The 27,822-nt window shown below is 45.5% G+C and overlaps 2 protein-coding genes across 8 annotated transcripts in view; both read left to right on the top strand.

The window, feature by feature from the left end:
- The window catches only part of CAMTA1 (calmodulin binding transcription activator 1), a 242,353-nt gene extending 221,025 nt beyond the window's left edge, over nt 1-21,328 (top strand). For 4 of the 6 annotated variants that reach the window (XM_050982727.1, XM_030233537.2, XM_050982725.1 and 1 more), the window contains 3 exons: nt 3,136-3,329; nt 3,895-3,969; nt 17,897-21,328. In XM_050982727.1, the coding sequence (XP_050838684.1) occupies nt 3,136-3,329; nt 3,895-3,969; nt 17,897-17,960 (333 nt within the window). In that variant the 3' untranslated portion in view covers nt 17,961-21,328. Of the gene's footprint in view, nt 1-3,135; nt 3,330-3,894; nt 3,970-8,679; nt 8,711-17,896 lie in introns of all 6 variants that reach the window. The other 2 variants (XM_050982723.1, XM_050982724.1) reach the window with 2 other exon arrangements.
- Nucleotides 21,329-22,981: 1,653 nt separating this feature from the next.
- VAMP3 (vesicle associated membrane protein 3) lies at nt 22,982-27,368 on the top strand. 2 transcript variants are annotated; one of them, XM_030233705.2, is made up of 5 exons: nt 22,982-23,161; nt 24,352-24,433; nt 25,604-25,762; nt 26,380-26,431; nt 27,193-27,368. In XM_030233705.2, coding segments are annotated over exons 1-5 (315 nt in total). In that variant the 5' UTR covers nt 22,982-23,159; the 3' UTR covers nt 27,213-27,368. The 2 variants fall into 2 exon arrangements, with proteins under 2 accessions (XP_030089565.1, XP_009093849.1); XM_009095601.4 differs by lacking the exon at nt 22,982-23,161 and adding an exon at nt 23,254-23,734.
- The last annotated feature ends 454 nt before the right edge of the window (nt 27,369-27,822 follow it).

The following is a 27,822-nucleotide window of genomic DNA, read 5'->3' as shown; positions in this document are numbered from 1 at the left end:
GAAGATGAAAAATAGGTTGTTTTATTTTCCACTTACTAAACTTTTAAACTGTGGGAAGTCACGTGTTGTAGGTTGATGCAAGTTTTTCCAGGACTGAGACTGTTCTCCAGACTCTGGTTGGAGACATGTTTTCAGGCTGAGTTCTCAACCCCAGAAAAAGAAGATACGTTTCTTTTTTGATTTTGGTTAGTTTTGTTGTTGTTGTTGTTTTTTGGTGGTTTTTTTATTTGGTTTGGGGCGCTTTTTTGTTTTGTTTCATTTTGGGGTTTTTTTTGTTTGGTTTTGGGGTTTTTTTGGTGAGGACTAGAGCCCACATCCCTCTTTACACGTTACCCTGCTAGACACAGGGTAGCAGACACAGTCTGAATAATGCCTGGCAGCATGGTAACAGAAAGTGAGGCAAGGCACCCATGCTCTTTTACAACCCTCAAAACATTTATTTGGAAAGTCTTTCTAGTGTTAGGTGACTGCTTTGTGGTTCACATCTAACCCATCCCATGGCTTTCATTCTGGAGTGATGCCTCCTGTAGTAGGGAAGCTTAATTCCATTCAAAAACTGCTTGAAAATTGCTTTGTCTTGGATCCTGGAATCACTTCTTTTTAAAAGAAGATTGTTTGGGTCTTTTGTTTTGTTTTGCATTCTTTATTTGCAGAACTAACATTAACTATGTATTTTTCTGTTTCTCCCCAAGCTTACTTGGATAGCCTTGAAGGTAATACAAATACAAACACTATTTTGGAAACAGTTCCCTCTGGGTCACTAATTTTCACACTCACTACAAACAAGGAGAACCTGGCATTTTGGAGAAACCTTTTAATAGTATCCACTAATAAATGCCTGTGGTTGAGAAATCAATGACAATCCAGACTTTCTGGAAGTTGTGTAGGGACTGCTGTGGCACAGTTGCATCATCTCCCATGAGCAGGGATGGGCTGAGCTGCTGGGAGGGATTTGCAGCCAGTTTCCAGAGGACAGGCTTTAGTGCTCCTGATCAGCTGCCACTTGGTGACCTTTGCCTTGGCATTTGGGGAGCCCAGAACATTTATCCCACCTGTGAGCCAATGTCCTCTGCATTCTGCTTGCCTGCTGAAGTATTTAGACCATTCATCTTTGAAATACCTGTGTGCTGAATTCCTAAAACCATCACCTCAGTACGTTGCTGCTCATGCTGGAGGCACAACTGTTGGTGCCACTGGTAAACTGTTCACAGTCAGTAATTCTCTGCTGCAAAGATGGATTTCCCAGCTGTGCAACATCTTGATCTCATCAGATTCTAGAATCAAATGAGCTTTTCTCAGGGCTACCAGGAGGCAAGGTGTGCTTTTCCTGGAGAGAGTATGTCCTTGGGGTGTTATTCCATCCACAGCTTCCCCCTGCCCTGTGGTTTTGGGTCAGGCTGAGAACTGTTCTGTCACCACAAGTGGGCTGAGCTCTGGGCACTGAGCTCACAAGGCTTTCCTCTCTGGGGGAGAGTTCAGGTGACATCTCCACTGATCCTCTTTGCAGAAAGAAGAAGGGAACAAGAGGAGGACAGGGTGCAGCTGCTCAGGTCTTAGAGCTGCATGCAGACATGGTGGGGTCTGGTCTGTGCAGGGACTGCTGATTTCTCTTTCACATGCCTTATTCCTCTGATCTGTTACTGAACTGATCAGCAAAGGTTTGTGACTGGATTGGAACAGTCACAGCTCATGGCATGGTTTTGTATTTGAACCCTTCTGTTCAGGGGTTTGTAACTCAGCCACAGAAGTCCCATCTGGGCTAAAACTTTGAAGGAAAACCATTACCAGCCCGTGAGTGGACTTACTTAAAACAGCAAATTTAAAATCACAATCTGATCCATTAATTAAAAAATGTTAAAAAGAAAAAGGAAGGAAACGAAAAAAAAAACCAAACCAAACAAACAATAGAAATTAATAATGGCAAAATATAACTGCTCCTAACGACTGCTTCAATTCCAAAAAGTGAAATTTGGTAAATGGTGGTCTGTGATGATATTGCAGGATTTTTTGCTTTGGGGTTATGTTGGGAGGGTTGTTTGTTTGCTTTTGGGCTTTTTTTTCCCCAGTAGAGTGGAAAATACTGAGGTATGTTAGGACATTACCCTGTACAGGGCAGTAGCTGCTGTAGCATCTGTCTGAAGAAGTGAGCAGAAGTTAAAGCTGATAAAATATCCAGGAACAATAGACACAGCAGTTTTGAAAGTATTAAAACTGTTAAAACTTGCCAAAATAAGATCAGCAAACACTGAAAACCACTGTTAGAGTAGCATAAATGCAACTTCTATTCATTATTCTACATTTCCATCTTAGAAAGGACTTAAAAATATTCATGAATGCACATGGTTTCTGTTAAGTGGTCATCACCTTGCATGCTGTCAGAGGAAAAGGATGTGGAAAATTTTCTTTCTAAGAGTTTACACCTGCTTTACTGGGAATCAGAGGGCTAGAATTAATACAGTGCTAGATGGAATTTGTGACTGCTCGTGCAAATTTGAGTTCATTGGATACTCGTTACGAATTTCTAATGAGATTTAGTTTTGCCTGTGTTCTTAGGCTCAATATTAGACTTAAAACTATTGGGGTTTTTTTGGAGTTGTTTGGTTTTTAAGAAAGATGGGGACAGACATTTGTTGCAATAGGACAAGTGGTAATAGTTTCAGACTGAAAAAGGGTGGGTTCAGATTAGATACAAGGAAGAAAGTTTTTCTAATGGTTGCTGGTGAGTCACTGGCACAGGTTGCCCAGAGATGTGGCAGATGCCCTATCCCTGGAAACATTCAAGAGCAGGCTGGATGGGGCTCTGAGCAGCCTGGTCTCCTTGAAGATGTCCCTGTTCATGTTGGGGGGTTGGACTAGATGACCTTTAAAGATTCTTCCCAGTGCAAACTATTCTATGATTCCATGAATCAAGTCAAACTATTCCACAGGCCGAAAAACAGATTGCTGTTTTCTTGATGCAGATCAAGTTCTGCCCCTAATCTTACTGTTGTTCCAGTTTGTCACCATTTTCTTATGGGAATAGATACTTCGTTTACTTCTCATCACATCTTAGTGGCTCAAGAGTCTTTCACTGTAGGAACCTGCTTCTTTCTGGTCCTACCGGGATGCCTCAGCTTCTCTCTGTTTCTGTTGTAGTATGCACTTTATAAAAAGATGACGCAAGCTGCCATTCTTATCCAGAGCAAATTCCGAAGTTACTACGAGCAGAAAAAGTTCCAGCAGAGCCGCCGGGCGGCGCTGCTGATCCAGCAGTACTACCGCAGCTACAAGGAGTGCGGCAAGAGGAGGCAGAACCGCCGGGCAGCCACCATCGTGCAGCAGAAACTCAGGTGAGCCCCAGGCTGCTGATGCTCTTGGGATCTTTGTATGTTGCTTTGGTGCTCTTCAAGGCTGTGCTGTGCTTCACAGACAAAGGCCAGTGGGAAAAGCAGTGTGGTTTGTTGTCACTGACATATTTTATGAAAAATCTGTTTGCCAGGATCTTTTCTCCTGAGAAGCTGGGAAGCTTCAGCTTCTTCATGTTTTGCTACTTTGGAATGTGATTTGGAGAATTGTTTACCCAGCATGTGAATTGTTTTTATTTAATGACCAATGACAGCCAGCTGTGTCGAGGCTGTAGGCAGTCACAAGATTTTACTATTCATTCTTTGATAGCCTTCTGATGTCTCCTTTCTCTTTCTTTTGTGTAGTTTTAGTATATCATTTTCTTTTAATATAATATATATCATAAAATAATAAATCAGCCTTCTGAAACATGGAGTCAAGATTCTCATCTCTTCCCTCGTCCTGGGGACCCTCAAACACTGCCACAGTTCATAGGATAATTATTCTTGCATTTAGTAGTATTCTCCCCAGTTTTGCCTGCACTTCAGTGTTGGGGTTTTTTGTGTTTAGAAGCAGTCTGCTTACCAAGAAGCAGGATCAAGCTGCTCGCAAGATTATGCGGTTTTTACGACGCTGCCGCCACAGGTATGACACTGTCTTTTGGTATCTGCCCTTCCTTAGAGCACTGGGACCAAATCCAAGTGTGTCTGCAATGGGTGCAATGTAAATCTAATAGAACCAGCTCACTACAGGTCTTAAAGAGCAAAGCTGAGCTGTTTCCATGATGCACTGTAAAATATGAAATCTTCAGCTTAGGGCTGTTGCTGAAAGAGAATTGTGTACAGCTCCATTGCTTATAATGTAGAACAGCCCAGGTTGTTTGACTTTAAAAGTTGGACTTGAGGATATCTTAAAAAAAAAGCTTTTTAAATCACAGCTACAGCTTCTGAGTGCCGCCCAAAGCATTCATGGTATGTGGGAAAGTGCAAAAAGTGATGACAGCTGGTGTGTGCTGGAAATGCCTTTAGTTTGGACACAGAGTCATTTAGTTGGCTCTCCTCAAGTGTGTGTTCTCTTCAGTGTGGGTAGGTGGGATATGGCAGAAGAGCAGCACAGGTTAGTTCATGTCAGCCACTCCACAGCCATGAAGATGAACCAGCATGAGAACAGCACAGGCTTGCCAGAGTGCTCCCCTGTGGCAGCCAGCACTGCCATACCAGCAGGGTGTTTGCTGTGGGTTTTAGCTGAAAGGATCCCCTATATGATCAAGTTGCAAACTGTGACTTTGCCTGGACAGTGGTGAATCCTCAGTTTCTGACTCTGCCCCCTCCATTCTCACTACCCATGCATTTCATCCACTCAGGAGCTGGTCACACCTGATGCATTTTGAAGCATGTTTAGTTCAGTCCAGTGACATTTAATAAGGAGAGCTCTTAGAGGCATGTGATAGACTCCTGATTTTAGAAACAGACTCAGTCCTTATTGCAGGATTTCAAAGCTCTACTTCGTAGAAGGTCAGTGTGGCTCGTGCTGTGGAAGTACATCTTACCTGCAGGTTCAGTGGGAATTAACATGTGTGGACAAGAAAGAGGGCTTTGTAGTTCCCAGGCTGATTCCAAGTGCTCTCAAAACAGCCACAGTCATTGATGAAGAAGCACAAGTGACTTCCCTCTTTCAGCAGGGCATATGGAAGAGACCAAAGTGGTTGTTTTGTTGTGTTTGCTGTGCAGCATGTCCTGGAGGTTCAGAACTTGCATGTCCTCTCAGATCTGCTTGAGATCCAGGCAGTCCCTGGGGGAGCCACGTGCCAGGTTTCCCTCCATGGGGTCTCTGGGGTCAGCCTGAGAGGCTCTTAGAGCCAGCTCAGACACAGGCCCAGGGAATGACTCTGGTCTGGCTGTGTCCCTGGGGTTCCCACCAACACCCAGGATGTGCCATGCACTCCAAACAGGGCTCAGTTAAGACTCCAGCTGTTGAGTAACACAGACTGTGCAGGGCTTAAATTGCCCATGATTCCAACAGTTCTTGACTTCAGCTCATTGCCTTCCTCTTTCTCAGTGTCTCCTCTTCCCTTTGCAGAGAGACCCTGCTCATCTGCACCCAGGGGCAGTCTCCTCTCTCCAGCAGCACAGTTGCTGCTCTGGGCATCCCTGCAGGAGAGGTTTAGCTCTTGGGGAGTTCCAGACAGAACTGCAGCAGCAGGGGGGATTCTCTGTTGTTAGGCTCTCTCTGACTCACATCACACTGTGCAGTGCTGGAAGTTCTGCAGCAGTGCAGTCCTGTCCCATGTCCATGTTTGTTACCAGTTGTGGTTGCTCAGGAATTTAGTCATGGTTCTTGGCTAGGATGCAACAAAAGGAAAGAGTGACTTGCCTCCACTGAAGATGTTAACAGGATTTCAAAACTGCCTTGGTTTACCTTCCAAGATAGAAATGATCACAGGACTATGGTTGCATGTTTTCTCCAAGCAATCATAAGAGTTTAAAATTGGGTTAATGTAACTATTATTAGTAATTGACTAATTTGAACAGGAGCATTGTGGCATTGGTAAATGCTAAAAGGGAAAGCAAGACATAGAAAATAACAAAACCAACACTCAGAATCTGCTTGAAAAATACATAAATTTAGCAGACTCGTAGAACTACTTAAAGTGTGATAGGTTTGAGTCTTATTCCCCATTTTCCTCATGCTTGCTAAAAAAGTTCTAGCAAGCAGAAAGGCATTTTCCAACAGTGTACACTCCATGCTCTGCACACTTGGGCTGCATCTGTGTTCCTTTAGTGTTTCACAGACCCTCAGGCTCCTGTGGCTGCTGGAACCACACAGGGATCTGATGCCTCTGCTCTCTGCAGTCAGTGACAAATACTGTGCAAATCAGGTTCTTAGAGCTTTATTACCACACAGGATTTTGAAGACAAATAAGAAGCTTTTTGCTTGAATAAACAACTGTAAAGGAAAATATGATCCTGGAAGATACACAGATCGTCTACTCAATAGAACAGAGCTTCACTTGCTCCAGTATCTCAGCTGACTCAGACTGACCTGTTCATTTCCTTGCTCCCTGTCCTGAGGAGCATATCCCTGTGCTTACCCTGGCACAGCCATATCCTGGTGAGGGCACCCACCTCCATTCCTTCTCAAACCTGGCTCTGCAGCCCTCTTTCTTAGCTGCCTTGTGGTGCAGGTACACGGGGGTACCAGGTGGAATTGCTTCCTTCTCACCTGCTCTTTCTCAAGCTTTCTGAATTTTCTGTGTCTCAATAAGGACATTGTTCCTCCCAGCTTGATTTTCTTGCTTACCTCTTCCTAAGGAGAGAGTAATAAAGCTTAGGATGCTAAGTGAGTTTCAGATCACCTCTGTGTCATCTTCCTAATTATATCCCTTCAGTCTCCATGTGACACTCACACTGGGTACAGCTGATGAGGATGGGGCTGGTGCTTGGGCTAAGAGCCCACACATTCTGCTTGTTGAAATCTTGTTGCAGTCTCCTCCTGTATCATTCCAAATTAGCACACTGCTGCTATAAACAAGAATTTAAGAAAGCCCCCAGTCTCCAGAAAGAAACACTTCAGCCATCTAAGCTCCTGAACATCCAGGGGTGAGCCATAACAGCTTGTACCTAATGTTAGTTAATGCTCTGTTGTATAAAAATGGCTCTGTGGAGTTGCTTTTTAAAGCACAGTGCCTTGTCAGTGCAAGGGATAGAAATGACAACTATTTTTGGAAGATCTGAGGGAGTGAGAGAAAAGAGAGCATGCACAGGAATGTCAAACAAACAGGATCTTGTAACAGATTTCTGCCAGTTGATAGAGCTGGGGGAAGAGGCTGCAAAAGCCAGTGCAGTCTGTTTTAAGAGAGAGTGAGCTAAGTGAGAAAGCAGTAAATGCCTAAAGTTCAGAAATTCAACCTTTGAAGAATGGAATGGTTTAACCTTGGATTTGGCCATAAGCAGGTTCTGTTGCTGAGCCAAAAAATTACTCTCAAGAGCTTATTCTGTAGCCTTTAGGTGAGATTTCGTCAGGGTTTCCCCCAGGCAACTGTCTGCTTGGTGGGGGTTTTTTCTTGTTTAGAATTGATCAAAGTCTACTTTAAGCCCATTATGAGAACTGTTTGTCTACTTGCATTCAGAACAGTTTAAATGGTCCTCTTGTCCTATTTTGTTTAATAACTTTTTGGCACAAAGGCTTAATATCTCAAATGTGATTTTGATCTTGAGGATCTGATCTCCTGAAATTAATGTTTGTTGCCTGACCAGAAGGTATTTCAGGTGTTTGGGGAGAGTTAATGAGAGATTCTGCAATTGGAACTCTCAGAAGTGGATGCATAGATGTTGATGAAAATCAGAAAATACATGAAAAATACATGAAAATCAATAAGTTTTAGTTGAATGTACTCTTAGAGAAAATACTGGAGCTCTAGTAGGTGAATGTCATGGAGACAAAAGGGATCATTCATCAGCAGGAGTCATTCTGACCCTCAGACATGTATTGTTTCCTTTTGACTTTGAACAAAACCCCCCATATTTATCCATCTATTGTCATATTCTCAAAAATCTGGTGAAAAACATGCATCAGCATAACATGGTATCAACATGATCTGTCACAGAAGGGTTGTTTATTGAGAATGAAACAAACTTCCTGGCCTCCCAGGAGAGCTTCACCCATCTTCCCATGGTGCCCAAACCTGTCAGCTTGTACTTGACTAAATTCCAGCCCAAAGCTTGCCCCTGACACCTCCTGTGAGCTGAGCTGCCTCCAGGCTCACTGTCCTGAGGCAGAACCAAAGCTTTGCATTGTTAATAACTTTGGAAAGACTCCACCTACTTAGTGATCCCCAGATGTGACACATCTAGAGCTGCAAGGAAATCTGGGAGCTCCAAATGGGTTTGGATTTGCTGAGCTGGATTCATGTATGGTACAGCCAGCTTGCCCTGGGAAGGTAACCTCCTGTTTCCTGTTCTTTCTCTGATTTGTAGGAAACTTTTACTCTTCTGGGGGATATCTAAACCACTGCTAAGATGGAATTATGATCTGCAGTGTTTTCTGTGGAGTAGCATTTGGGATGAGATAGAGAAGAGGTGATGCTGCCAGGGGAGGCAGGATGCAGCTAGAAATGCCACGGGACTGACAGTGTTGGGTTTTTTCTACTTGCTTATAACTTTCTGCCCTAAAGCACCCAAACACAGGACTGCCCTTCCCTGGTAAAGAGGAGTCCCTAGGCAGGAGTGGGAAGGGTTCTTTCTCTCCAGGCAAGCAGAAGTGCTGTCTCCTCCTCCCTGAAGTGAAGCTCTGGGTAAGGTATGGTTGTTGCCATGTGTGTCTAATGGCTCTTTGGTATTGTTTTGCACTCTAAAGCCCTCTGGTGGACCATAGGCTGTACAAAAGGGTGAGTGTAGCTGCCTGCTAGCCAGTTCCTCTCTTCCATTTTAAATATATTTGCTTTCTGCTTGCTTGCATGGGGCTGCGGCCGAGATATGCCAGTAAGTTTCACCTCCATTAATTCTCTGAAAGAATCTTTGATAAACTAACCCTACTGCAATGACTAACACTGCTGCTTTTGTAACAGGACAGAGCTCTGCAGTAGATGTTACCAGTGCATGAATGTGTGAAAAAGGACATGTATATTCATCATGGGCATGCTTAGATGGCATTGTTGGTGGGGTATTTTTTCAGTATCCAAAATGGCTGTGAGTAGATGTTGGAATTTGACAGGGTCTGCACTCACACACTCGGTGAACTCTGTTGTCATGGACTGCAGCAGCATTCAGGGTAGATCATAGGAAGCTGCACTGCAGGTGCAGCCTACTCTAAATGAGTGTTTATTTCTGCAGAAGAGCTCCTCACACTGCTCTTTACTCCCAAAGGTGGTTAAGCACCAGTGTTTATCTTCTATAACTTGGTCTTTGGTAAGTTACGTGTCTGGTTGCATTATAGGGCCAGCTTTTTGACAGCTGTTTATCTCATTTATTAATCCACGTATTGGGAAGGAAAACAAAACAAAAAAAAAGAAGTGAAAATGCTGTAACTGTGTAGTTATAGTAAGTGCCAAGAGAGCATCTGTTGGGAGTCTCATTCTCAGCATAAAGAAGCCACTCACCTGTGTGCTCAGTGGTGTTAGTGGCTGGTTGGGTGTGAGACAACAGGGTGGTAAGAGGTGGTATTGCCTGGAATGAAAAGAAAACAATATCAAAGGGCTAATATGAAGAGCAGTTCTTTAATGAAAGCATTAGGTGCAGAAAACATAGGTAAGAGCATGTGCAGTATAGGATTTGTACAGTTTTTATAAGGTTAATTAATTAGTGTATCTGTTAAGTAAATCCAGTAGTTTCACCCGTGGGCCTGCCCCTTGGAGTGTCTCCAGGAGGTTCTTTGCCCTGTATCTTGTTTTGACTCTCAAATGCTGGTGCAAATCAAGATGTCCTTGTTCTTTTCTTGAAAATAAGACTAAACAGAATTTCTAGAGTGTGACATAATGTATGAGAAAGGGTTAGATATTGAACAGCTAAGAAAGTGCTAGGAACTATAAAACTGTATGTTAGAAACCTACAAAACTACAAATACATGAAAAAGCTAAAAATCTTTAGGTATCAGTAGGAGAATTTCCATGACAGGTTTCTCAAGGCATGTGCTTCAACTGCCAGCACGGCTGCTCTGTTCCATCTCACACCTGAGAGATTGTTAGGACAGCAGGGATTTTGTAAAGAACTGCTGCCAGAAACTTCACCATTTGGGTGCTTATTGCTTCTGTTTTCAGCAAGAGAGTGGTGGCCTGGACCCTTGCTTCCATGTAATGTTGTAAAAAGAAAACTGCATTGTTGATGGCTGAGTTTTATTGACTTGGAGTTGCAGAGATAATTTTCAAGACTCAAGAGTGAGAGCCTGAGTGAATTGGGCCTGAGCTTGCTGGAGACACCATTATTTAACTATTTATGCTAACAAAGGAGTAGCTAATGACATTTGTTTCCAAATGATGACTTCAGTGCTACCATTTTTTGTTGGATGTCCTCGGTTTTTTACAAGTTAAAATTTGGAGTTTTTACTACTATCAGATGAAGTAGGAATGGGGTGAAATGAGGGTAAAGGCCCAGATGTGCCCTGAGGGCAGGCTCTGCTGGGGCTGCTCTCAGCAGAGGCCAGTTGTCAGTGTTGGAGGAGAAATGGTGCCCTTTTAAGGCTTTGTGTACGTGACAGCATTTGAGAAATTAGCAGGAAGCAGATTCTGGATGTTTGGTAGCATTTGCAGGTTTTGCCTGGGGTGACCAGTGATGTCTGATGGATGGGGAAATGGGGTGGCTCTCTGGAAAATGCGAACTGTGAGCTGTCTCAGTATGTACTGGCTGCTGTTCTGCCAAAGTAAGTCTGTGATGGCAAAAGTTCTTTGCTGCTTTGCATTCTGACAACACCCTGTGTGTGTGTGATTGTGTGTTTGTGTGTTGCTGGAGTGCACAAACACCAGGTGTGTTCCCAGGCCAGCTGGCACAGCCCCTCCTGCTCAGGGAATGCCTGCAGACTTGTCTGTAATACACAAATTGGTGCTTCCTGCACAAGTGCTGTTGGAGTGTGCAGAGAAATGATTGCAGCATTTGCTCCTGGGTTTCAGTTTTAAGACTTTCCAAATTGAGTGATTTTTTTTTTCCTGGATTTATTTGGGTGACATTACACTAGGATCAGTAAAGAGGAAGAGGCAGGAGATTTTACTGGCTGACTCTTGTGAGAAAAGACTTGGTATCCTTCTGCAGCAGAAATTAAAATACCTTTTAGGGGAAAAAAACCCAGTTGTTGTTGCCTTTGAGTAACAGTTTTCATCTTAAGGAAATCTGCTTCAGTAGAGGGATTTCAGCTACTTACCATGCCCCCCTACACAAATATTTGCCTTCATATTGGTCAAACCATCCTCTGTAGCCTCCTGCAAAAGAGAGTTCTGCTCCCAATCCAGGTGTAGAGGTGAACAAATTGCCCAGCTGCCTGCAGTGTGACCCTTTCTGCCCTGCCCTTGGCAAGAGATGATCTGGAGGAGATCACAAGGAGTGAGTCTTCCCCATCTCAAGGGGATGACAGGCCAGGCACCTTCTGCCTACAGCCAAACTTCTGTCCTCTCTGGGGCAGAACAAGTGCACTTTTTACCCGTGATCATGACTAATAAATACTGCCTTCATTCACCTTTCATGTACAAATAAACCCCCTTACCCCACCATATTCTCACAGTTTGATTAAATGCTGCTCTCCAGTTTAGGGGAGTTAAGGGTGTAGCATCTGAAGTAATTTGTCTGGTAAGTACAGCTGCATTTCATACCTGAATAAACCTCTGCTGTGTTTTGTTGTTCTCTGCATACTCTTCCCTCTTGTGGCATTTTAGCAACAAACCTTTTCCTACTCTTGTGCATCTAGGACTTGTGTTTTTAATGTGGTTTTAATCTGTGCAGTGCAGCAGACATTGCATTGAGGTTCCTGGTTTCTTGCCTCTCTTACTAAGATGGAGAATAGAGGAAAATTTCAAGGGGTAGGAAAGTCCCATTTGTTTGAGTTCAGGACAGTGTGTGAAAATGTCATATTGGGATATGGGTCACTGTACCTGCAACAAAGGTTTTCAAAGTAATTTCTTTTTTCATTTACCTCTTGCAGGGGCTGAATGTGTTTGGAGCTCAGATGTGTGTGTTAAATTGCAGACTGCATGCTCTGGGGTGTCGTTCTTATTGGGCCTTTCTGTCTTTTTTGTTTTGCTGCCTAAATGAGGTATGGAAAAAGGCAAGATCTCCCTTGTCTTAAATATCCCACAGGCCATTTCAGCTCTCAGAGCAACAGGTAACTCACCAGCCAGCCTTCTCTGGCTCTTGCACCCTGTCCTGTAAACTGATCTTCAGCATTTGGACTCATTCAGCATTTCCCTGGCTGGGCATTACGGGGTCACTCTGGTGGAGCAGCTTTGTGTTATGCTTTACCCATGAAGCCATCCTTTGCTGTGACTTTCTCTGAGTAGGGCTGGTTCATCTGCGGGCAGCCTGTCCAGGACTGGGGAGGGCATGGGGAGAGGAGCTGCCACTTGCTGGGGCTGTTGCTTACTACATTGCTTCAGCACATACTGATGCACCCCCTGTACACTGTCCAAGTCAGCAACATGGTGTGAGGGGCAGAAACTTTGGCTGGCTGGAGCATTTTGGGAACCAGGATGTATCTCCCAAGAGTCAGGGTTCAAAGCTCATGTTTGAAATCATCTTCTCTTCCCTTTGTGTATGTCAGCATCACGGCTGTGATTTCAGACACCTCAAGTCATCTCTATTGCACGTGCTTTTTCCTTCCATCTGCTCTTCAGCACTTGCAGAGGGAATAACTTGGTGCCTTAGAAGTGCTTACTGTTATTTGGGTCTTCACCAGTGTAAAATCAGATGTACAGTCAAAGACATTTTGTGTGTGGTTTCAGAGCTGCTGGCATAGGATGGTGCTTTTTTGTTTGGAGATCTGCAAAAGTCAGGGCCTGTTTCCCATTCTGGGCATCACTTGAGCTGTCCTGACTCCAGCCCTCATTCAGCTCAGGGAGGCTCTCCCAAACCAGTGTGACAGAGCTTGTAGACTCCTGGAGAGGTTTGCACACCATCCAGCAGCACCTGGCCTGCTGCTGTCACTTTCCTTGCCCTCATTTCCTCTGTTGTTTAAAAAAAGTCTCACTGCAAGTCCACCAAACTGGGGTGAAACATCTTCTCTAAGAACATTCCTTCTGCTGTTCAGTTCTGTAAATCCCAGCAGTGTTCTTTTCCTTGCAGCAGTTTATTAATGCTTGTAACTGCAAATGCTACACTTTGGTTCTCTTCCCTGCCTCAGTTTAAGACTGGAAGAATGTAAAGAAGATTGCCTGATAGCATGAAGGCAGTGCTATATTGTTCACTTAAAATCTCTCCTAGCAGCACTTACTCAAGGGATTTCTGTTCTCAAGGGTCCTAATTTGTCCAAAATTCTTCCCTGGTCAACCTGTATTTTTTAACTGCAGTTGGAAATTTTGAGGGTTTATTACACTGAGTATTAATGAAGAGAATACCAGTTCCTGCTATTATAATGCTATATAATACCAGTTCCTGTTATAATCAAGTCAAGTGCCACTGAGTGAGGAACTCAAGAAGAGTTCAGAAAAGACTGAAAAGACTTCTAAGACACAAGAAATGCTGCAGTGCAGGCTAACCAAGAAAGAATTGGATGAAGACAATTATTTTTAGGTTCTCTTGACAAAGCATTTCAGATAATGATTACCTTGGTGCATGCACTGGTTCTGGCACTCCTGTTTGCCATGGTTTGAGGAAGCAGCATGGGGTTCACAGCACCACCTCAGAGCTTCCCCAGTGACACTCTGGCCATGGGCTGGTTCCATTTTTGGTACCATTTGGAGGTATTTCAGTTCACTTGGCTGTGCCTGCTGCAAAGCCCATGGTGAGCAGGGCTGCCCTGTACCAGCTGCCAAGGAGAAGGAAGAACTTCCCTGGCATTCCAGGGCCAGCTCTGGAGAGAGGAGGAGAGACTGACAGCTGCAGACTGCAAGTTTCCATATCTATCAGGCAGTGTGTAAATGGAATAAAGGACTCAGAGTACCCACCCACACACACACTATTGCATTGAACAAAGATATTGGTCAATAAAAAAATATGGTAGCTTAGTGAATTTGGGTGGTTATCATCTTGAGGCCTAAGTGTGTAAGTGCTGTGGAATGCAGGGTTTGTTTTAAGCCATTCCATACTAAATAGCATCTTTCAGTAATGTACCTGTGCCAGATTTCAGTTTCTACCTTTAGGGAAATTCTGTACTGTTTGGTGTCTGTGTTTTTCAGCAGTATTATTACACCTGCATGTAAATGATGTAAATCCCACCTGACCAAGGAAAGTGTTGCAAATGCAAAGTGTTTGACTCTGTCCTACATGGCATCCTTGTCTCTAAACTGGAGGGACATGGTTTTGAGGATGGACCACTGGGTGGATGAAGAACTGCTGCTTGGCCACAGGCAGAGAGCTGTGGTCAGTGGTTAATGGGCCACATGGAGGCCAGTGATGAGTGGGGTCACTAGTGGGGCTGATAGTGTTCAACATCTTAGTCAGTGCCATGGGCAGGGGGATTGAGGGCACCCTCAGTGAGTTTGCTGACACCACTGAGCTGTGTGGGAGGGAAGGGATAGATCCAGAGGGACCTGCACAGGCTGGAGAGGTGGGACTGTGTGAACCTCAGGAACAAAGTAAAAGGGCAAGGTCCTACACCTGGGTCTGGGCAATTCCACACACACAGACAGGTTTGGTGGAGAAGTGATTGAAAACAGCCTTGTGGAGAAAGGCTGGGGTCATGGTTGATGAAAAACTCCCCATGAGCTGGCACTGAGTCTCCCAGCCCAGAAACCAATTGTGTCCTGGGCTGCATGCAAAGGAGCATGGCCAGCAGGGGAGGGAGGGAATTCTCACCCTCTGCTCTGCTCCTGTCAGTCCTGCACACAGTGCTGTTGTTCCCAATGTAAGGAGATGGAACTGTTGGAGCAAGTCCAAAGGATGTTGTGAAGTTGATAAGAGAGGACTGGAGCACCTCCCCCACAGACAGGCTGAGAAAGTTGGGGCTGCTCAGCCTGGAGAAGAAAAGGTTGTGTGAAGGGTGCTACAGGGAACCTGAAAAGGGAATTTTCATCCAGAACTGTAGTGATAGGGTGAGGAGTAACTGATACAAATTCAAAGGGGGGGATTTTAGTTTAGATATTAAGAAGATTTTTTTTTTTTTCTGTGAGGTTTATGAGACACTGCAGTAAGTTACCCAGAGAAGCTGTGGCTGCCCCATCCCTGGAAGTGTTCAAGGCCAGGTTGGATATGGCCTTGAGCACCCTGGGATAGTGGAAGGTGGCCCTGCCCATGGCAGGGGAGTTGGGCTAGAAGATCTTTAAGGTCCCTTCCAACCCTTTACATTCTGATTCTCTTTCTGAACCAGGACCTGTTTCAGTAGAAATGCTGAGTGCTGCAGTAATTAACTTCTGTTGGCATGTGTGTTCCAGGCAAACAGATGCAATAGTTGTGCTCCAGTGCAGATATTGCATGCTGTAGGTTGAAGTTTGCAGCAAAGCATGTCTTGCATTCTTCCAGTGAAAGTGCTTTGTTAGTGTAGCCCTTGCATGTAAAGTGCTGGAGTAAGGAATAGCATGTCTCAGTGAAAGAGCCACCAGCTTCTTTAATGTGCATGTTCTCAGTGAGAGATCTGTAATAACAGGTTAATTTTACATTACAGTACTGAAGTGCAACAGAAAACACTTGGAAGTTGCACTGCAAATCATGCTTTAATTGATGGTACCTTAAACACAGCTAATCCAAGCTTTAAAAATTGTCCATTGCACAGAGGCACAACATCTTTTCTAGCACAGCACCAGGGATTCTTGCTCTCCTGCTTCTAAAGTGGTGCACTACTAGAAATAGTAGTTAAAAATTCAAGGGAGAGGCTGCTTTTCTGCACCAAGAAAATAAAACTAGATATACTGGAGATGAGTAACTTGTCATGTGTCAGTGTTTTGGCTTACTGTGTCAGCCCTCCTGTGTTTCCTGCAATGAAAAGGTGATCTGGCTGTACCCAGCATGAAGAACCCCAGTGTGCTTAGATCTCTTAGAGAACAAACTTAGAGGCTTGTTGCTGCCTTCTGTGCAGTGCTGAAGCCTCCACTCTCTTGATGTCAACAGGCTCTTTTACACACCAGCCTGTGTAGAGCTAAAATCTTCCTGTAGGAGATTTCTCTGTGAAGCTGTAGCAGTCAGGCTCAGCATGGCACTGTCCAGGCAGGAACTGAGAGCCCCTGGTGCTGTTGGCTGCCTTGTCCCTTCCTCAGCCTGGGACCAGAGCACTGCTGGGCTGCTCTGCTGGGCTTGGATTTCAGCAGTCAATGGCCTTCAGACCCTGAACACACCCACTGTGTGCACTTGGCTGGCAGAGCCCTCTGTCTTTCTATACATGATATTCTCCAGCAGTGGAATTAGGATAATTAACAAAGGTCTAACCTGCAGACAGGTTAGTCTGATTTGACCCCTGTTGGCCACATTTCACAAATACTGAGAATGCATTTGAGTGCTAGAGCCTTTGAGTCAGCTAAAACAGAGGTAAAAGCAGCCAGCTCCCTTTTCACTGTGGTTCTGACTAATAGTACATGCAGAAAAATGAATAAATAAAATGGTGAGATCAATTTCTAGCCTTCATTCTGTCCTTATGTTAGCAGGCTGATGCAAGAGCCAAAAGATGTGTGGGTGTAAGTCTATCCACAGTAGCTACAGACTGTCACTGCTGCTGCTCAGCTCTCCTGATGTGGATTTTTTACTTTTATTTACTTGGGCTTTGTTACTTTCTTTCACTTGTAGCTGGTTGCCTTACACAGACTTGCATCTCTGACACTATTTTTTGTACTATCCCTTTGTTACTTGTCCTTTCAAGTTTTTGCAGCATCACATGAACACTTGAGCCTATAAAGGCTTAGCTAAATCACCTTTTTTTTTTTTTTTTGGTTTTGTTTTGTTTGTTTGTTTTTCCTTTCTGTAATCTGCTCCTTTTGCAGGGGACTTCCCCTTGCAGGAGCAGGGGGAAGACGCATGGAGGCAGGTGGCAAAGGGATCTCACTGCAGAGGAATTCCCTGCAAGTGGAGGCAGAGCCAGCCCCAAGCACAGCTGGGCACCTTTGGGGCAGCACAGGAATGCGTTTGGATTTGGTCTGGCTCCTTTGCACTGCACACAGCCAGGTGCTCAGCCTGAGCAGCAGGTTTCCTGCAGCCCCAGCTCCAGTGCAGAGCTCTCTTTCACTTGATGGGATTGAAATGATTCCCTTCTTTTCACCCTTTAATTTAATTTTTAATTCTTTCAGTGATGGTTCAGTTCTTGTGTTGGTGAGTTAGAGGAGGTGATGTATGGCATGCATTTGGGAAAGTTGGAAACTGGCCACATCTAGGAGGAGTGACTTCCACACTGTAGGTTCATCTGCCTTGGCACTCAGCATCCAGCATCCTGCACTGCTGGGACAACACAAAACATGCTGCCAACAGCATGATAAACACAGGGACACAGCAGCTGGAGAACTTGAGAAACAAAGTGCCCTTCTTCACACCCATACTGGTTCTTGTGCTTGTACATAAACACTTTCTTCTGTGAGGTTCTCTGTAAACACCAGGCTTCCTTTCCAAGCTGGACAGAGTGATTTTCCCCCACTCTGCTGTGACTGCCTGAGCACTGTGTGGAGAAAAGGGTCAGCACTGAACAGCCCCTTGGCTGTGAGCATCTCCAGGGTCAGGCAGGGACCAGCAGTCCAGGGAACCACAAGCACTCAGGCTGACACCAGAATGAAGCCCAGCTGTAGCTGCCAGTACTGGGAAAAAGCAGTGGAACCAAGTGTGTCTCTCCAAAGGTGTTTGGGATCCCCAGTGGCCTGTTCTTGCACTTCCAGCTGTTTATGGTGTTGGGAAGGTGTTGCCTTCCTGTCGTGTCTCTGGGAGCTGCCTCTTCTGCACGGGAGGTTGGAGTGATGAATCCTTTTGATTGTTCTGTCTTCAAGTGATTTGTAGTAGAAGTGTTACATAGTTCCTCTTTGTTTTTTCAGAGTGAAAGAATTGAAAAAGGCCAAGGAACTTGAAGATACGCAGCAGCATCCCGTAGCAATGTGACATTGCTTTTCAGACTGTTTTCATTTTCTGTTTTTAGCAGAGACATGCAACAACAACAAAAATACCCACTGCAGTTCTGGAAATACCAGCTGCAGGATTTTAACAGTAATGTTTTGGTCATTGCATTTGCACTTTCATGGACAACTTTTAATTTGTTCAGCAAGACATCTTGGAACTCAATCTTCTGTTGGATCGTGGGGAAAACAAGACACCAGGAGGAAATCGTGAGTTGCTTCATTCTCCGAGGAGGAAGGAAGAAGCGATTAATTATCCTTTTCATATAGGGCTGTATTAAACAACATGTGGAACTGTACAAATATTATACCAAAAATATTGTTCAGAAAAGGTGGGAATGCACAAGCAACACAAGAATGCTGTTCCTGCACCTGTCAGTCATCTCCAAGAAACTGAAGCTTTGAGAGTCTCAGTGGAGGGGCTTAGATCAGTACATCTTTATTGGGTCCATGCATCCTCATTTCCTTCGCACTCCTGTCCTTTGTGTTTTATTTAAACCTCTACAGCACACTTAATGCAACTTTTTAAATCTGCAGGTTTTTAATACATCCCGTGGGAACTTACAGGAGGGGTTTGGTGTACGAGAGACACGGGTATTGCATGAGGAATGGAGAGAGCAGCTTAAGCAAGTTTTACACTTTTTTTTTTTTTGTATTTTTACTAGAACCTGCAAACATATCAACTGTCATGTACTTTCTCTCATATTCAGCACTTTATTTTCTAGCCTTACCTTCATGTACTATTGTTTTCATTAAGTTCTCAAATAATTTGTAAAACATGTAGCTTTTTCTCTTATGTACTTGTCAAACCTCTTGTCATTTTGCAGAGTCACGTACATATGTTGCCTGGACATTTTATGCCACCTAAAGATCAGTGGTGCTGCATTCTGGCCAGTAAATTTCTTATTTTGGCTACTTCATCAAAATCTGGGCAGTTTCTGTATATATAGAAGGTAGAAATGGAAAATGAGAAAAAAATATTTGAAAGGGAATATATTGATTAATTACTAAATATTTTATTCACAAAGGGTCAATAACTTGGCAAGATAAAATTATTATTTGTATAGTTTTGTCTGAATGAACGAGAAGAGTGTGGATGTATTGTTTGTACATATTGTATATATTAAAGAGATATGTGCATGAACTCAAGAAAAAGAAATGAACAAAGCAAAGCATTAGTGGCTATGGTCTGTAAAATGAAACAAAAACTTTATTTCACTATAAGAAACTTTATTTTAAATGTTCTTTAGAAGAACATTTTTGCTAAAGCATGACTAAATGGCAAAAAAGAGCTACTGTATTTAGACTTAGGAAAAAAAAGGCAGAGCAACATTACTTTAAAAAAAAAAAAAAAAGAAAAAAAGGATATGTTTACATTTGATTTTGGCTACCAGGAGTTTGGTTCAGTTGGGTTTAATTTATGTATTCCTTCCTTCTTTTTTTTTACCCCCGTCTTTTTTTTTTTTTCCTTTTTTTTTTTTTTGCCAATGGTGCCAAGTAATGTGAATGCTAATATTGCTTAAGAAAATTAAGTTACTTTTGCAAAGCAGATAATCATAAGAGTACAAAAACCGTATCTAGCTTAACACCATACACTCACTCCAATAAAGAACACTTAGAATGAACATAAAATGAAAAAAAATAAATAAATAGTACGAAAGTAGAAAATATGTTTCACATTTTCATATCTCCTGCTGGAAGTCAGAAAATGTAATAAAAATTGCACAAAAAATTTTAAAAAATTAAGTAAAACTTAAAAAAAAAGATGCAAACTGATCCTGTAGGGGTGTCATGGTATATTGCTATTTCCACATAGTGAGGAGCCAAAGAAATTAGATTTTTTTTAAATTGAGCTACTAATTTAAAACTGTCACAGATTCTCAACAATGGGAACCAGTTCTGATCTTCATTACACAGGAATGTAAGGGAAGAAACTCCTGAAGTCCGTGTCATTACTTGTGGGTCACGTACATGTGTCTGAGATCAGAAACTGCTCCTGTCTGTTTGTCTCGCTCGTGGCAGTTGAAAATTTCTGAATGAACTTGTGTAAATTTGAGATTGTTAGTTTTGGAATAGTTGTTCTTGCTTGATCCCGGCCACCAACTGCAATGTTTAAACGCAAGGCTTGTTGTGAAGCCAAAAAATATTCACACATAGAAAGCTTTGAAACTGGTGTCTTTAAAAGAAGAGTAAAAACAAAGATTGTGGCAAAAAAACTGGGGTCAGTGCTCTTGGTGCCTTTTCTATAATTGTACCTGTTTTTAATTACTTCTTTTCACTGCCAGCATTGAATTACAGTAGATGTGCTATAGCTCATTATCAGAATTCTCTTGTACATTTCTGAACTGCTGCTTTATGACCTGATTCAATTTTAAAAAAAGGGAAAAAAAGCAAAACAAATGGCCTGGCGCTCACACTGTGCCTGTGGGCAGCCTCATAGCCTGATTTACTGTCTGCAATTGGAACCTTAACCATTAAATTTTCCTCTCACGCCAAAACAGAACAGGAGACGCTGAAGAATCTCCTTTGGAATGAATTGGAAATGCTCTGTATTAGTACTGGAAGAACTCTTGACATTTTGAAACTGAAATATTGCACCCATTAACCAATACGTGACAATATAGAATTGATCTGTTCCTAACAAGAGTAGTGACCTCAGTGGAAATGTTTTAACTCCTTGTCTTTACAGAAAACCATTCAGTAATATACAGAGCTATTTCAAATTACTCTTCCAGATCCATGGGCCTGGTGGTGTATCTACTAACCTAGATCCTGCTTCAGCCAAACGTTTAAGGCTGTGCTGGCTGTGGAGCATGCAGGCAGTTCTGCAGCACAGCTCCAGGACTCCTGGCATGCTTGGAGCCAGCCCAGCTCCCAAGTGCTTTGTTGTGTCGGGCAGAAACCCTTCAGTGTGTCACTGGGCAGGGAGCAGCACTCCCCCCAGTGAAGTGATTCTTCGAACCCTCTTCTTGGTTGTGGAACTTAACATTTTCACCTAAGATAAGTAAGTGCAGCTTTCTAGGAAAAATTCAAATTCCCAAGTGCCAGGAGCCAGATCTTCTGTCTTCTGAGAATAGAATCGCTCCTTTGTGAAACACATTCGACAGCAGTAATACTGTGTGAAAGAAATACAGAATATAACATGAACCCCCTCTCTGGTTGCACGCTTATGGCAGTTCCACACAATAGCTGGTGCCCAATGGGGGGTCCCCAAGACTTGCATGTAAAACTAGTATAGATGTCTTCTCTTTTGTAAGTTTTATTTTTGTAACTGTGCATGTAAAGCATCACTGAATCAATGGATCTGTTGAAGAACTCAGCTGCTGGAACCATGCAAAATGTTTTGAATTGCCCTTAAAATATGGAAAATGTTTTCTGAATGCTTTATATTCTTTCTGCTGTAAATTAAAAAAGAAAATTTCCCCATACAAAGTGTGTGCCTTCTTCTGAACACGTCTCTTTGAGAGCAAAGTAGTCCTTTAGTCACTCTAAGGAACCACAAAAAGTTTCTGCTCTGCACAACCTGCTTATAAGAATATTGCATCTGATTTCTTGGGGATTATGATGATACAGTCCACAGCCTGCCCGTGAGCAGGTGCAGCCCCCAGAGCTTGGTTTGCAGTTCCTCTTCAGTGGGCAATCACTTCCAGGGTTTTTTGTGAGAAACCGTACAGAGCTGGTAGCAAAATGCTTAATCCTACAGTGTACACAAAGCAGAGCCAAACGGGGGAATTCAAGAGGGTTGCTGATACAGAAACCTGAGAGGTCACGTTTAATGACAATATTAACTGAAACACAATAACTATGGCACTAATCAAATATGTTACTTATGAACTTATGTTACTGATATGTTACTTATGTTACTTATGAACCGGTCCTGAGAACAAAACTTGTTGAGAGCAGACTACATGGCCAGCCCAGCAGGCAAAACCTGAAAACAGGTTCAATAAATTAATCTGGTCTGTCAGAGACCATGTTAGTACCATCATGAGTAAGCTCTTCTGAAACCCAGCTCCACAACTGAATTCGAGATTTCAATAAGAGAGTTTCTTCTTGACTGCAGAGAAAGTTTAATTATGTTTCTCCTTTAGAATAAATCAGCATTTAACTCTCCAAATTGCTCCCATTTCTCCATCTTACATGGCTATGGCTGTTAATTGCTGGGTTCTTTACCATCGAGGCAGGTTGACCCAGTCCAGAAGGAAGGCACCTCCTCCCTTATCCCCAGGGGCGTGGCAGAGAACTGGAAACCAAACATGAGGGGAAAAAATGCCTGGGGTGAGATAAAGTTTAATAAGGGGGAAAAAAGAAGAGATAACTTAGAACACGTGGTGCAAAGGCCGCCAGTGCCTCCCTCCCACCGGAGGCCGATGGCGGAGCAGCCCCGGGGCTCCTACGGGAGCGCTGCCAGAAGCCACGAGCCCCGGCGTGTCACCGGGGCTGCTCCGGTCACCGACAGCACCGTGCCGGGACCCGGGCAGCGGGAGCGGAGATCCCGCCGGGCGGCCCTGGAGCCGGGGCGGGGGACAAGACAAGGACGGCCCCGGACCCCGTCGCGCGCTGCACGGACATGAGTGACAACACCACGGATGCGCGGGCATGTGGCTGTGTTCCGAGTGTGCGGACCGTTCTTGGGTGTCCCTGGTGTGGTCGTGATCTCTATGTTCCGTGTGTCAAGCCCCTTCACGTGTGGCTGGTGGGGCGTGTCCCCATGTCCGATGTCCCGGTCGGTCCTGTGTTGTCCACCCCGTGCCGTGTGTCCGTGCCGGTCCCTCTACGTTCCCGTTCAGTCACCGTCCGGGGCGGGCGGCGACACAGCGCCCCCCTAGCGGCCAACAGGCGCGGCATCTGCGGGGCCACGGCCGCGACCGGCCCCGCCGAGCCCCGCCCCCCCCGCCACCCTGACCCCGCCATCGCCCTGCGTCCGCCACGAGCAATCGCCCGCGGTCACATCCAGCTCCTGAGACCGCCCACCCGGGCCCGCCCCGAGCCCAGTCGTCCGGTCCCAATCCAGCCCCGAGCCCGCCCTGAGCCTGCCCCGGGCCCGGCCCTCGCCCATCGCGCCCGGCCCTCGCCCCCCCCCGGGCCCCGCCCCGTGACTCGTCAGCGCGGGGCGCCGCTCGCAGTTCCCGCTGGACCCGCCCGGGCGCTGCCGCCGCGGCCCCGTTCTCGTCCCTCCGCCAGGATGTGAGTGCGGGGAGAGCGGGGGGATCTGGGGAGCGGGGCCGGCCCGGCGGCGGCGGGAGCAGGGCCCGGTCCGGCCCGCGGACGGGGGTTCCGGGAAGGGCTGTGCGGAGGGGCGGACACCGCGGCGGCGGAGGCGAGGCCCGGCCCGGCCGTGCCTTGGGCCGCCCCGCCTGAGGCGCTGCTCGGGCCGGGACTGGGGCGCTGGCCCTGGCTGCGCAGGCCTGGCTGTCCCGCGGCCCCGAGCGCGCTTGAGAACGGGGCCCGCCCTGCCGGGACAGCGCCTGCCGGGCACCGGGCGTTGCTCTCTTTGGAAGCTCGCAGGAAGCGCTGTCATTTCCGAGGCTGCTCACCTGGGACTGGCACTGAAGCGGCACCGAAGGGTGGCGGCAGCACCAAAACAGTGACCCTGTGCTGTACAGGGCCGGCTCCGAGCCTTGCCCTGGCTCCCGCTTTGTGCCTGAACTCATTACGTGCAAGTTAAAAGCCAGTGTGCAAATGTGTAAATACAGGAAACAGTCGGACTTGGCTGTTCGGAGTTCCAGGATGAAACAAACAAGCGCCGATGTGAAAGAAGTAAGAACATGGAAAAGGAAACTGAGTGCAGATAGTTCTAGAGATACACATTAAAAACCAGGTGGTGAAAAGGTAATGAGGAGTATGTACAGAAGCTCTTGCATCCATTATAAAGATGCAGAGTGTTGTAGCTGGTAAAAAGAACTCTGTTATGAATTCAAAGCTGACCAAAGGTAAATTTTGTATTTTACAAATACTTTTTCCTTCTGGTGCTTTCTCTTGCTCCATATCAACCATTTCAAAAGAATAGAGAAGCATCGCTGGGAAATCACATAGTTATAAGTAATAAGTTTTTGTATTTAATTTTTTGTAAACTACTGTTGCTTGAAGCTTAGTATTTGTGTTCATATGGGAAAGAAAGAACACCCCTGAGCCCAAACTGATCCCTCTTTGAGGCCTCTGGAGCACTGTTGGAGCTGTCCCCTGCCTCATTGCAAAGCCACTGCTGCCTCTTAGCACAGCAGGCAAGATGTTTGGGACACTGCATGGCTTGCACCCACTGTTAGCTGTTAAAACACCATTTCTCCAGTAAGAAACTGCCCTGTGTTTATTACAAGGACACAAGTTCCCAGTTTTCAGGACTGTCAGGTGTGTAATGATGCCTTTCTTTACTGCAGGTCAGCCAATGTCCCCGGGAGCTCAAACATGGCTGCTGGCAGCAACCGCCGGCTTCAGCAAACCCAGCACCAAGTAGATGAGGTAAAAGTCTGGTCTGGTAGGAGTGTCATTCTCTTCCTGCAGGAAACATGAAGGAAAAATATCCTGGAAGGAATATTTTTTTCCAAAGCAGTTTTCCCTTCATTATATGAAGGGGAAGCAAAGAGAGGTTCCCAGTGTCCAAACATTAGCTGCAGTCTTGGTGCTTGAGGATTTGGCATAAGTAAAGACAAAACCCTTTGTTTACAGAGAACAAGCTTTTTTCTCATCAGTAGCCATGAGAGCTGGCTACCAAATGTGATTTTTTGGAATCCAAAAGCCAGGCTGGCTGGCAAGTATTTCTTGACATGGTTTACTATCATGTTTATATTTCTCAACTCCTTCTGAAGCAAGTCAGGAATTATTTCCCAGCTTTGAAGGCATGCTAACACTACTGACTCTGGAACCCAGGGCACTGGGAATGCTTCTGTGTCTGCTCTGGGGTGCCCTGACCCCCAGGGCAGCACTGACTCTGACCCTCATCCATGGAGAAAGTTTCCCAGACTTCAAGAGAGACTGGAACCCACAAAAGTGTGAAATAGATTATAGAGAGCAGTGCAGGTGTGCCACTGGGTGAGAAATTGAGGGTTTGGGATTTTTAGGATGTTGTGGATGGCAGCAAGGTGGAGGGCACAGGGTGCTGTCCTGGGTTTCTTCTTCATGCTTCTTCTTCCTCATCCATGGGTTTGGGTGGCATTTTGGAATTGGGCAGAAAAGTCTGCATTGCAGCTCTGTGGGATCAGTTCTTGGGTTAAAAGGGAAAATAATCTGGGTGTCAGCTCTTAATTGGATAGTTTAGTCTTAAAAGACCTTGTAACAAGAGATCGTTGGGCATTTTGTGCCTTGTAATGAAAAGCTGCCAAGTTCATGGCTGTGAGACTGTTTGACTGATAAGAAATAATAAACACCTGAGTCTGAACATGAACTGCTGTCTCAGTGCCTTCAATCCAGACCCAGAGAAACCCACAGCTGGGACCACCACAACTGACTTTTTAAAGTAGGCATTCAGGGCTTTTAGCCACAGGTGGATCTCGTAGTTTTCTTTAAGCTTATGGCTGCATATACTAAAAGATAATAGCTCCTGCTTCTGAGAAAACATTGATTACCTTGTGGAACTGTCTGTGGCTGTGTTGCACTGCGTGGTCACTCACTGTAAGCACTGAACTGCTGTAGGTTGTGGACATCATGAGGGTGAATGTGGACAAGGTTCTGGAGCGGGATCAGAAGCTGTCAGAGCTGGATGACCGAGCTGATGCCCTGCAAGCAGGGGCCTCCCAGTTTGAGACCAGCGCGGCCAAGCTGAAGAGGAAGTACTGGTGGAAGAACTGCAAGGTAACCTTGGCTTGTGTGCCTGCACTGTGCCTGGAACACCGTCACAGTTTGTGTCTCAAAAGGCACAAAGCATTTAGCCAATGTTTTTTAAGTCACAGCATCTGGTTTTTAAAGCATGGCATTACTTTTTAAAGTAACAAGTAGCTGTGTTGCTGGCTGTGCTGCCCTAGGCAGGATCTTGTCTGATAACGGCCAGAGGGGAAGTATGTCAGTAATCTGAGGCTTTGAGAAACAGGGAGAAAAGGCTAAAAATGCATAGCTTGAATTAATGTGTGGGAAGTATTAGAAAGTGGAAGAAGCTCACTCAGACTCCTGTACTTGTAGCTGTTGCCAAAGGTTGGAATCGTCTTTGGTGAGTAACAGAACAGCTTGTGCATTCACTTGGGACAGGCTTTATGTGGAGAAACCCATATTGCTCTGTGTGCCTGTGTGCATGGCCTGCCATCTCTGAGTGCTAGTAGTGGATTGAGCTAGCTGACTGAAGAACCTTTGCTTGCCACGTTAGATCTGACAAACAGTGCTGAAAGTCCCTTGCAGGGGCTGTTTTCCTGTACCCTGAGGGGCACTTGGTGCTGTTGATGGTGTGTAGTAAGTGTTGTATGTCTTTTTTTTCACAGATGTGGGCAATATTGATAGGTGTTGTTGTCATTATCATCATCATCATTATTGGTAAGTTTGCCCAAAATGGGGATTTCTCCTAGGTTTGGAATGGATACTGTTAATTTGCTGACTGATACAGTTTAAGCAAAGGCAGGATACTCAGATGGAAGTGTATCCAACATGAATTTGAAATAGCAGTGATGGATTTAACAGCAATTGCATGCAGTGAGTGGCAGACTGTGATAATGTGGGAGCCCCAGTACTGGAATCTCAACCACAAGTGAGGGTGACAAAGGTGAAAGTGAAAATAGCAAGGGCTTGGAAACCAGGAACAGACCTGGGTTTATTTTACAGCTCTGGAAGTGTAACATGAGATTCCACACTCTGTCCTTGTCTGAGAGCTGTTATCATCTGCCTTGGCTTCCTGCTTTTTTGTGGCAGTTAGGAGTGCACTGCTGTACCAGGGAGCCTTTGAGCAGAGGTTTGCCTGCTGGTGAAATAAGACTAACACTGGGTTAGGATAGAGAGCCAGGTATGGAATCGTTCTGTCTTTGAGTCCTCAAGTAATTGCCAAGGGTTTAAGGAGAATACAAAGTTTTTAAGTTTGTGCTGTAACAGTAACAAGCACAGCAGTAACCATTGACATCAGAGACATAGTCCTGGTGTGCAAGCGCAAGGGAAAAATACAACTAAGAAAGCCAACATGGGCAAATTCTTAGATTTAAGGGATTTAAGGAGGATTTATCTCTATTATCTTAAATTCTTAAAAGGCAGGATTGTTATGGTGAGGGGCTGAAGGACATCATCCAGCCTTTTTCTTCTCTTTGTAGTCTGGAGTGTGTATTCATGAATTACAAGAAGAAACTCAATTCAACTGAAGGTGCCTTTGGGAATCTACTTCAGCCTCTCCACTTCAAACCTGCTGCCTTCTCAGCCCGTTTACTGCTGTTTAAAGCAAACCTATTTTGATTACCGAGATGTTAACTAACTTTACTGGTGGCCTTAAGACACTCCTGTCATTAATTACTAACCAGCACAGCTCACGGTGCCTCAATGACCGGGGCCCCGCCCCGCTCGGCCCCGCCCCTCGCCCCGATCACGCCCAGAGGCGTGACCGGGGCCGCACGTGGCGGCGGGGCATGCGCGCGCACGGGGGCCGCGTGCGGCGCCGCGTGAGGGGCGGGGCGGTGCCTCCGCCCGCGCGGGCCCCGCCTCCCGCGCGAGGTCTCCTCCAATAAAGCGGCTCCGACCCCGCCTCCGCCTCCTCCTCTGTCCGCGGGGCGCGGCGCACGTGGCGCGGGTGTGTGGGAGCGGGGCCGCCGCGTGCACCGCGTTACGTAACGGCGCGGGGCGGGGGCGCGGCCCCTCAGGGCGCTCCCGGCCCGCAGCGGGCACAGCCCGGGGTCGGCGGGAGAGGCGCGGCCTCGGAGGGGCGGGAAGGCGAAGCGGAGGCCGCCGAG

This window comes from Serinus canaria, chromosome 21, assembly GCF_022539315.1.
Source record: "Serinus canaria isolate serCan28SL12 chromosome 21, serCan2020, whole genome shotgun sequence".
In the NCBI taxonomy this organism is placed as follows: Eukaryota; Metazoa; Chordata; class Aves; order Passeriformes; family Fringillidae; genus Serinus; species Serinus canaria.
This window is presented reverse-complemented; position numbering and strand designations above follow the sequence as displayed.

What these genes read in the sequence shown, in the direction of transcription:
- VAMP3 (XM_030233705.2), top strand. An exon ending in CCCAGCACCAAGTAGATGAG is followed by an intron (nt 24,434 to 25,603) that starts GTAAAAGTCTGG and finishes GAACTGCTGTAG; the next exon opens with GTTGTGGACATCATGAGGGT. An exon ending in TATCATCATCATCATTATTG is followed by an intron (nt 26,432 to 27,192) that starts GTAAGTTTGCCC and finishes TTCTCTTTGTAG; the next exon opens with TCTGGAGTGTGTATTCATGA.